General features: G+C 39.5%; 1 protein-coding gene across 2 annotated transcripts; it reads right to left on the bottom strand.

The window, feature by feature from the left end:
* Positions 1-4,038: 4,038 nt before the first annotated feature.
* On the bottom strand, positions 4,039-10,860 carry LOC311498881 (sterile alpha motif domain-containing protein 12-like). Of its 2 annotated transcripts, XM_084559652.1 has the most exons (4): positions 10,786-10,860; positions 6,007-6,153; positions 5,783-5,923; positions 4,039-5,495 (listed from the first exon to the last, which is right to left on the bottom strand). In XM_084559652.1, the coding sequence occupies exons 2-4, from the start codon at positions 6,125-6,127 to the stop codon at positions 5,479-5,481; spliced, it is 279 nt and encodes a 92-aa protein (XP_084415778.1). In that variant the 5' UTR covers positions 6,128-6,153; positions 10,786-10,860; the 3' UTR covers positions 4,039-5,478. The 2 variants fall into 2 exon arrangements, with proteins under 2 accessions (XP_084415778.1, XP_084415779.1); XM_084559653.1 differs by lacking the exon at positions 10,786-10,860 and having other exon boundaries at positions 6,007-6,539.
* Positions 10,861-11,362: the final 502 nt, after the last annotated feature.

Genomic DNA, 11,362 nt, shown 5'->3' with positions numbered 1-11,362 from the left:
AAATCATTGAAAAGTGGGTTTCTAAGCAATTAATTGAATTTCTCTGTAATAGCCAAACACCTCTACATCCTATGCAGTTTGGATTTCGTCCACATCATTCTACTGAGACTGCCTTGGCCATGTTCATGGAAAAAACTAAATGCCAGCTAGACAAGTATGGTTGTGTGGGTGCCGTCTTCTTGGACTTAAAAAGAGCTTTTGACACTGTGAATCACAAGGTATTACTGTTGAAACTGTCTCTTTTTAATTTATCTGCTCAATCTATTAGTTGGTTTAAATCATATCTCTCAGACAGAGAACAATGTACTGTGATAGATGGCTCTAAGTCTGCTTTTATGGGGTGTCCAGTAGGGGTCCCTCAGGGATCCATACTGGGGCCCATTTTATTTTCTCTTTACATTAATGACTTACCTGAACACTGTCTGAATGTTGACGTCCAGCTTTATGCAGATGACACAGTCATCTTCACTAAAGCCAAAAACCCAGAGGAAGCAGCATGCGTGCTCTCCACAGCTCTTACACACATACAAACATGGCTAAACAGATCTTGTCTTATACTGAATACTAAAAAAACTGTTTGTCTATATTTGTTTAAGCAACCCTCCTCTATGCTCTCGCAGTCTGGGGTGTTTTTGGGTACAGAGGAGCTAGAAGTAGTGACAGATTTTAAATACTTAGGTGTCATTATAGACTCTAATCTTTCTTTTAAAAACCACATAAAAATGATATCTAAAAAAATTAAGTTCAATCTCTATAATTTTAAGCAAATTAGAGGTTCTATGACAGATGCCGCTGCCTTGATGTTCATACACGCAATGATATTTTCACACTTAAGTTATTGTGTCACCAGCTGGTCTATGTCGGGCTCTATCACCCTTAAGCCAGTGGAGCTTTTGTACAAAAAGGCACTTAAAACTCTAGATAAAAAACCTTTAACATACCATCACTGTAACATCTTAGAGAAATACAATCTATTGAGTTTTGATAATTTTTGTAAATTTTCATACAGTTGCCTTATTTATAAAGTTCTACATGGCCTAGCGCCACCCCCCTTGCAAGAATTTATTAAATATCGTCAGACTCGGGTCACACGAGCAGTGGTCAATAGGGACGTTGAGCTTCCCTTCAGGAAAACTTCGTTTAGCCACAATTCACTATCTGTTAAAGGTAGTGCATTGTGGAACACAATTCCTCTATCTATAAGGGAATCTCCCTCCTTGGCCACTTTTAAGTATCATGTCAAGACGTGGCTTAGGGCTAACCAAACATGTAACCACCTCTAATTCACACAGATACATTTTCTTCTCTCTTTTATTTATCTTTTTTTAACTTTCTTTTCATTTATTTTTTCCCCTAGCTCTTATATTGCTTTTTGTTGATTAGTATACTAAGTCTTCTACTAACTCTGCTTATGTGTGTCAAAATATGTCCTCTGTTTATTAGTCTTTTAACACTTAACCTGCCTACATTGGACTACAGATGGAAATTAGCCCTTGGGCTATAATCTGGCACATTTACATGTACTTTGTATATGTTCATTAATGTGCATTGTCCTGAAATAATAAAATAAAATAAAATAAATAAAATAAGGTGGCATAATGTTCTTATGTTTGAATAGGACGAAATCCTTGCAACCAGTTAGATATCCATGGTTTCCAGGATGTTAGGTGCCCATATACTTTATTTATGATGTCAATAGACCTAAAAACATATTAACACCTGCTCAATTACTGTAGGCCTACTCCAAATTTCGGTGCGAGCTCGGAGTAGAACCGCTGCTCCTTCGCATCAAAACGGGCCAGCTGAGGTGGTTCGGGCATCTTGTTTGGATGCCCCCTGGGCGCCTCCCTTTGGAGGTTCACCGGGAACGGTCAGCCAGGAGGAGATCCTGGGGCAGACCCAGAACACGCTGGAGAGATTATAGATCTCGTCTGCCCTGGCAACGCCTCAGGATTCTCTTGGGAATGAGTTGCTGGGGAGAGGGACGAGACCTGACCTCGGATAAGCGGACAGCAAATGAATGAATGAATAAAAATATAGATGATCTAAGAATAACAATGTCTCAGTCAGAACAGTCTGATCTGCTCAGAAGAAGTGGTGGTGTAAACCTTTGATAATCTTTCTAATCTTTTTTTTGGAATAAATGTTCTGATCTTTTCTTGAACTAAATAAATTCATTCTGTTTGCGCATATTGGCCTCATGTGGGGTGAATGTCATGTGACAAGTTTCTAAGAGCGTGGAGGCAGCAAAACAACCAGACGTTCAAACAAGTATTTGAAAAATGAAGTAAACAGGAATCAATGTGGACAGCAACGTGGAAAACAGACTCCATCTGACTTCTACTGAATTAATTCAGTGTTGTCAATGAAGTTTGGGAGCAGGGAAACCTTCTTCTTATGGCAGATTTCAACACTCCACAGTGAGCAGAACTCATCAGATCATTTTATTTAGCGTCCATGTAAACAGTCTAATCAGATTGATTTCAGTCAAGTTAAAGATGTATTGTCCATGCAAATGAAGCTAGCGTTTGAAATGTCACTTTGAGGTACACGTGCCGTGCTTTGTGCAAATGTGCAGATATTAATGACTAACCTGATACATCATCCAAGTCATTAAAAGCTGCGAGTTGCACTTTAAACGCAACACTCTGGCTGCGTGAGGAGGTGCCTTGGAAAGAGTTTGCATTTGCGTATCTTTGCACCAGACTTCTCATTTCGGTACGCGTGGTCAGGGTCAGCGGTGTTGTTCATCATCCCCTTCAGTCTTGCGGAGAGGTGGATTTACGTTTGTGCTGAGTAAGCGCTGCTCCAGCCACGCGCTGCCACATCAAATGCCACACCATCTCCTTGGGTGTTAATCACACTCAGACACACAAACACACAGGCACACACACGTGGACCCAGACCCAGGAACAGAAACAGAGGAAAGGTCAGACTCAGACACTCTGGTTTCACACATACTAAGCTTCATGTGTTTAGAAGCGTTTTTTTTTTTTTTTGCTCCCAACAGCAGTATTCACTTCCTCTTTGCGTTCCTGTGTGCGTGTTTGTTATTAAACACATGTAACAGGAACCTTTTCATTATAATGGATTCTAATTGTTCATGTTTTTCTCTCTTTCTCTCTGATCGCTAAAACTCAGTTAACTTTTAAAACCCAAATTTTCCAAAATACCAAATTCAGAATACCAAGTTTGACTTTTTGGGAGATATATACAAAATTATGTAAAAAGGATGGACAATAATTTATTTCGAGAGGATGACACAGCTTCAGAAAGCACTAATCTTTGAGTTTGAAACTTTTTCTCACAATAAACATCATATAGATTCAAAGAAGACCCGGGACAAGCTTATACACCGATCCGATCAGCCACAACATTAAAATAACTGACAGAAGTAAATAACATTGACCATCTTGTGACAAGTCAGTATTCTGCTGGGAAACATTTGGACCTGCCATTTATTCAGGTGTAATTCATGTACCACCCATCTAGACCAGACCAGTCACCCCCACCCCATAGCAATGACACTCCTTGATGGCAGCATCCAATCACCAATTGTCAGTTTTATAATTTTTCAGTTATGTCCAGCTTTTTTTCTTAAATCCAAGGTAGTTGACGCTTTTAAAACTGTCTCTCTGTCTGTGAAAGTCTGGCAGTCCAACCAGTGGATCATTATCAGGCTGATACATGATGTGATGCTGTTTGATTACATTTTTATTGCGTAGTTTATCAAAGCTAAACTCGCTGTCGGTGCCTCTTACATTATACGACTCCTGACTTGGACTACACACAAGTTTGCATTAATATGTTTTTATTACTATGACCTTTAGTTTTTACACAGTCGTCTGTCGCAGAGGTTTTTCCAGGCAGACAAAAGGAGAGTTACAGCAGAAAAACACTGGATATGTATGAGAGGCCTGAGGCTGCAGCTGTAAAAACAGCTTCATCACAAACAAATGAGGTGATTAATGATGATTACACTGCGGTAGCCAAAAAGAGAGATGATTTAAGAAAAGAAAAAAATGCCAGCAGGCAGGGTTGTATTGCAAAAGCAGCACTTTTAATTCAACAGTAGCAGAAGAAATGGTCAGAAATAGACATAACCTTTCACGTAATACAAATGTGCAACGATACAGATGTCTATAAGACGTATTAGGAGGCAAACATCATAAATAAATCTGACTTGAAAAAAAAAATTTAAAGTCTGAAAGTTGAGGACCGTTAGTCAGTTTTGAATAAATAAGGGGATGACCACTTTAAGTGACAGGTGGGTGCCCTCACAGGTTTGCCAGCTCTCTGTTTAACCCTCACACAGTTAGGCAAGGTCAAGCAAGGGCAAGATGGTGACGGCGAGTCACCTCACTGAGCTTCAAAGTGTCTCCGCTGTTAATCTTTATATTCAGTCACTGCTTAAAGTTTCAGCATCAATTTGATTGAGCTGCACCGCTTGATTGTAGAAGCCTTTTAGTGATTCCCTCGTGAGTTGATAAAAGACAAGCACGTATAATAAAAGCTTAGAGCTGAGCACGATCAGTTATCTACATTCACAATCTTGTTCAGAGTATTTTTGTGTATCTTGTTAAATGTAATCCAGGCCTGATATTTGTCGGACAAGTGCTATTAAAAATCCAAAAATAACCAATTTAAGATATTCTTATGGAGTCTATCAGGACATCTATATGTTACAGAGATATTAGCAGCTAGGAGGCTATACTCTGACACAGGAGTGGTTTGTCATCTTATTTCAGCATGTCAGTATGCTAACATTTGCTAATTAGAAACAGATCTCAGTCATTAGTTTTGCTGCCGTGAAGTCACAAACCAAAATGTGAGACAAACTGAAGTTTCAACAGTTCTTGAAACATTTCACTCAAAACCAAAAATACGAACCTCACGTCGGTGCTAGAGGAATAAGTCAAGGCATAACCAATGTGAGTGGGAATCACCCTTTAGGCACCATTAATGTCTGCATAAAATTTCATGCCAGTTTATCTAATAGTTTGTTTCTGTCTGCAGCAAAAAGGTGGACCCCCACTACCTTGGCTACAGCCATGTGCATTATCCTCTCTGGCAACTACGAGGCACACTGAGAGACTCCTTGGCTGTTTTCCTTATTCAGAACATCAGAACTGACGTTCACATTTTTTATACTGATATATTCGAATGCAAAAACACACACACACACACACACACACACACACACAAAAAAAAAAGGAAAAGAGACAGAGACTAATGGACAGTAGGCATCAGAAAAAGACAAACCAGACAAAAACTAATCTCATCCATCTGCGCAGGTCAGATTTCACACAGGAAATGGATTTCTTTCTCTCTTCATCCCTCATCGATCCCCCTCTCTCTATTCACCTTCTCTTGTTATTTCCATCACTCTCTCCTTCACGCGGACGAACGGATGGAGGGGAAGTAAAAGAGTCAGCCGTGTTTCTTTTCTCTCTGAAGAATTTTTTTTTTTGCTGTCGTTTATGCAGAAAAACACTCTGGAGAGAATAAAAAAAGAGAGCGAATTAAATAGGAATTAAATAGGAATTATCAATTATCAAGGCATTTTCTACTTTGGCAACATTTGAATCTAATTTAAAATAAAATCTGTTTTTTAACTGTGCTATCAAGTTTTAATTTTGCATATATCTGCATATAATATGCTATAAACACTACAGATCACTATTCTGATCGCTGAGTCGTCTAAACAGCGCATCTTCCATAACTATTTTATTAACTAGTAGCTCAGATGTGACCTGAAGGTAAAGTCTTTCTGCATTCTCACCTGAACAGATGTCACTGAGTTCATTAATTTCTTCCTGGACTCTGAGGAGGAGGAGGTCTTGCAAGATTTCCTGCTGCTGCTCCTCGTCCTCCACCCCGAGGAGCTCCAGGTGATGCTCCTTCAGTCTGAGCAGCGCACGGCCTAAGGAGTGTGTCCAGTGTAAATTCAGGGGAATTTGATTTGTTTTTCTCGGAATGAAGTTGAACGTAACGTGCGGGTTGTACCTGATATAGCGTGTTTGATTATAGCTTTATGGAGCACGGCCAGGTGGGTGGGATACTGCTCCTGAACCCACTCCAGCACTTCCTCCACCGACCACGACGACGCCCGCTTCGACAGGCCCATCGCCCTGCATCCGCATCAGCAACACTCTGAGAAGAGAACAAATGAAGCGGAAATTAAGGACACACACTGCTATAAATCTTAAATAAGGCCTCGTCCTCTGATACTGATCTTTACCACACAGGCCAAGTTGCTTCTTCATGCTCAACTTCAAACTTGAAGGTCTGACTATAATTCCTGCTCCTGTTTTTAATATTGGCCTACACATTGATTTCCTGTTGCTTGTTGGTTGTGTCTTCCTTGTGCAATGAGGGGTAATTACTGACATTTAATTTTAACCTCCAAATCAAGTGATTTAAAGTATCAGTTAAAACTCACAGCACGCCTGATGATCTGAATATTGTAGTTTCTTGTTTAGTCACTACAGTGTTATGGCAACCAGTAGAAAAGCCAGATTATAATTTAAATAGTAAGTAATTATCCTTTAATATCTCCAAAGTTTTTACAGGCAGCACAAGTAAGTAGGATCAGCATTAAGTAGCTTCAGGGCTTAAAAAGTTATTAGTCAAGTTTCATTACAAAGAAAACTGGAATATCTCATCACTTCTTGAGTCTATAGCTACACCTACTATTGACGATCAATTAATCAGTGGATTATTTCTTTCTTTTTTTTTTTATTAATTTAATGGTTTATTTCATAAAATATTAGAAATGGCATTCAGAATTTCACAGAAAATCATTTTAAGGATTCAAAATCCAAATATATTCAACTTGTAGAAAAGAAGCACAGTGCTCAAATAAATTATTGAAATTTATCATTCAGTTGCAATTTTGTGGTTCTGCCATGAGATTTGTCCTCTAAAAGCACAATTACACAACAAAATGTTGTGAACACAGGGAAGCGCAGCTAACTGTGGGTCATTTAATGCACTTCAACTTCAATCAAAACTGTCTCAAGCTGCTCTGCAGAAACCAAAAACCTGAAATCTCCAGAGCAAGAACTAAGGTGAAAAGCAAATCTCTTTTAACAGAAAGAAACCTTGTGGTTACTTTGGTCTATACCTGTCATGCTCAATTTAGTCTAGGGGCCACATACAGCCTGATTTGATGTCAAGCAGGACGGAACACTAGCATACTAGCCTATAAATAACGAAAACTCAACATTTTCCTCTTTGTTTTACTGCAAAGAAGAAAAGGTACATTATGAAAATGTTCATCTATCTTTTTACAAAAGATTTTATGAACAATCTGAAATTTCTTAAGAAAAGAAAGGACAATTTCGGCAGATGTTGTGTTGCGTTATGTCTGCAACAGTGCGCGTTGACAAATTAGGAATAGCAGTTACTTTTATTGAAAAATTGCAGTCAATGTCTTCTATGTAATTTTCACACCTTGCAAATTCATCCTACGGGCCAGACTGGGCTCTCTTGCGGGGTGGTTTTGGGCCCCAGGCTGTATGTTTGACACCCCTGGTCTATACCGACAAAACTGTGTGGAAAAAGTGTCCCTGCTATTACTGAAGTCCAGCAGACCAGAATCTAAGCTCAAGAATCCAACGTCCCTCAGCAGCAGCTCCACATTAGCACATTAGTTGACAACATTTTTTTTATTTATTTTTTTTTGTCTGTGGTGGACCTTTAATGCTTTGGATAAAATCTCATTCACACGTTAAGTCACCTGCTCCAGTTTCCACTGATTAATTCAACAACCTCCAGAGAATGGTGACAAATAACCGATCATGGCTGACGGATCCCTCAACAGCGAGGTGACGGCAACCAACTCCGACACTCAAAAAAAAAGTGCTACTGCTTTCCAAAAAAAGGTGCTTTCAGTTCATTTGACTTCTCTCTCCCAGTCATATCCTCTTGGGCTGAGCTGCTATAGGGCAAAAAACTGCTAAACTGTTGATGTGACCTTTTCAGCAGACCGGGGCTAGTTATTAGGCTGTAAATACAGGAATGTAATTTCCTGTGTTAATTAAAGGGGATGCGCGAGTGGCCGAGGCAGTAACGAGATCCCGGCGGAGTAACTGACATATAGAAAAGTGACCGTGGTAAAGAGACAGAGGGGAGAGTTCACGTAAGAGTCGGCGCGAGCTGAGGGGAAAGAAAATCCTCCCGTGGTGTGGTAATGTTGGTTTTATGCCTGAGGACGACAGGGTTTCTTTAACCATACAGCTCTCAAACTGTGCCCCAGCGGGTGTTTTCTTTATTTATTTTTTTTATTGGAACATAAAGTGACTGTATACACAGCTTGTCTTATTTGCTCTGGACCATTTCATTTAGGCAGCACAACTCCAAATAAACCAGCACTTGTAAACAACCGTAATATACAGCAACAAGGACTTGGGTTTTTGTACCACTTAGTTATTGGCTGATCGACTTTTACGATCTACACCTCCCTACTTTATTAAATGTATTAACTTGTGTTTGAGGCTTTATCCAAACGGATGTGTTTAAATCCAAATTACACACATTCAAAAGCTGAACTTGAATATTGCTTCCTCCTCTGGCCTGACGTCTTGTCTTATATTATCTGTTCTTGCTGCCACCGTCTGCTGCTGGTTTGTTTTATTGAGCTGCAGGGTGGAAAAGCTGAACAGTGTGGGCAGTTCTGCGTTTGTTTTCTCTTGACAACTTGATAACATACACAACTAGAGCTGGACAAAAAGAAATGAATGACTGAAACTTTTCTTCCAGTTTTTTTTCTCAGGTTTTATGTGGACTCAGTTTGCACTGGTACAAACCGCCAACAGGAATCAGAATCTTGTCTTTCAAGCACTGCTTATTTTATATGCTTCCTAATACACAGTCAGCCGTAAAAATGAAAGAATTACAGCCTCTCAGTTCTTTTTAAGTGCTCTCTAAAGGCCGTTACACATCAAAATACCCAACGTTGCCACAAGTCATGGCATCATATCATGGCTGCTTTGCAGGAGCATCAGAGGTCCATCAGTTGTCAGTCTGACAGGTCACTCTGATTGGTTGTTCAGCTTCGTGAACTAGTGCACGAGAAGGCAAACGGAAGTGACGAAAGTGACTGTAATCCTTCTGAATAGAAATACTTTTTTATCTGGAGCTTAACAAACTCCTCATGGATACTTCTCAGACTAATTTTATTCTTCCAAACCACCAGAGACGGTGAACTCATAGAACCTCGGTTACATTAGTAACTCTCTTTTCTACGCCATAAGTCCCACCTTACTCCTTGCTACTGTAAGCTACTTCATCCGTGTCACCACTGTTCTCCGCTTCAGCTCAATCAACCACGGCTAGGAGATGTAAAATGCAGGAACGAAAATGTCACCACGGACAAAAGACTGAGAAAACACTGAAGGATTAACCTACCACTGATTAGCTTAATTGTCTGGCAAGTGCCTGAATGTAATAGACGTTCATTTGTAAGTCCTGCACCATAGTGTATATCAGTGCAGGCGATGACTAACAGATTCATTTATAACGCTTGGACCTCACTATAGCTTTATGTGATAAGTGCGTAGGCTGTTCAGTCCTACAAACCCACATACTGGACTCAACGGCTCGTGCTGATCCAGACTTGCCACCCTCCGCAATTGCACCAATGAACTAATGAATACCAAGCAGAACACTTCGGTTGCATGTGGGTGGGCACCATGACCTTCTCACTGCATGCAGAAATGGGTATAATTGATTTTTTTAATGCTCAAGTCAATACAATACCTGAGTTTCAGCATTTATAGCGTAACAACACATTTCAAAGACTGTTGAACAAAAAATGCCAAAGTCTGAATTAGTATTAAATGTTAAATACATAGAGTCAGTGGAGAACTTCCCTAAATAAACTACATCCTCAAACTGCCCAAAGCAAATGTCAGATTCAAGAAGTCCAGATTGGAGCTAGCGTGATCTGTCCTGGCATCTTCATACATGTGAAATGGTTTCATTGCATTTTCTTTTATTCTTGTATTTCATTACTTAATATCTTTGGAAATGCAGCCAATAAAAGCTCCAATGTTTAAAAAGCTCAAGTTGTTCTGCATGCATTCCCAGATGTAACCCTGCCATCTTGTGGTTTCTTGCAGATGTGCATCATCTCTTGGTCAAATTTTAAAAGCATTATTTTGTCCTTAATTTTCTATGACCTGGTTCAAAGACATAACAGCTCTCTAGTCAGCAGCTTTTCTTCTGGTATCATGACGCAACACACGATTCAAATTCCAGGACAACTTAAAAGCAACCTTTGCTTTATTATGTCTTGTTTCAGCAAGTGGCAAAACGTGCATTAAAATAGGAGTTGTACCTTTTACAGTGTGTTTTGTGAAACAAACACATACCTCTATGATGCATCACTTTGCCTAATACTTTATTGCCTGTGAGTAATGCGTTGCTCAATTTTGTCTCCTGAAGAAGAAACGTTCACACTGTTGTTAAAGTTGACATTTGGATTAAATAAAAAGTGTTCTTGTTGACAAACTATAGCCGAATTACAGCAGTTTATCCCAGAAATCGTTGCCGTGCTATAACAGTTGCAGATCTTTAAAATGAAATTAAAAGTGCTTAAAATATCGAAATTCTGAATGGAGTTTGTCTTATTGTCCTGAAAGGGCCCGCCCAGGGGATTAACAGTAACTCAGCGATTAACAGCTGTCCTCCACCAACTTCTGAAACAGACTGTAAGTAGGCTACAGAAAAACTCTTTACAGACTTTACGTGGGTTTGTGTTCAGTATAAAGTTGTATTTACCTCCAGCCCCGGTCCGTTTGATACCGGTAACAATGCAATGGCGACCCTTGTCTCTACCTGTTCAGCCTCTGGAAGTTAGGTAGGTTCCCTTTTCTAGGCCCCGCCCACCACGGAGCAGCGCGTTCCACGCATCCACCGTCTCCTACTGCGTGATGCATTCAAGTGCTGTCAGAAATATTTGTAATGTATGTGTTACACACATTTTATGTTGCCATTGGAACACATTGTTAAATAGTTTGGTAATTTATCTTTTATTAAAAACCAATGTGTAATGTGCATATTGTTAAAAAATAATATGACTGCTAGGGGCTTAAGGCTAAAGAATAAACAGCCACAAGGCCCCATGTATGTCCCTCTTTCTCCTATTACCAACTTAGTTTTTCTCTTTTGTTTAGCATTTAAAAATGATATCACCTTAAATATTTAAAGTATTATGAGAAGATTTTATTGGAAAGGAGAGCAGAAAAGGGTCCCCGGAACACTGTAGAATCCACTTACTAGTTTTCATAGTTTATGTTAGTGGTGTGCGTTTGAATTACAACCAGTTATATATTCACAAAACTGAATTTATTTTATG

This window comes from Chelon labrosus (assembly GCF_963514085.1).
Source record: "Chelon labrosus genome assembly, chromosome: 14".
NCBI classification, from domain to species: Eukaryota; Metazoa; Chordata; class Actinopteri; order Mugiliformes; family Mugilidae; genus Chelon; species Chelon labrosus.
The sequence above is the reverse complement of the archived record's forward strand: the minus strand, read 5'-3'. Positions and strand labels throughout refer to the sequence as shown.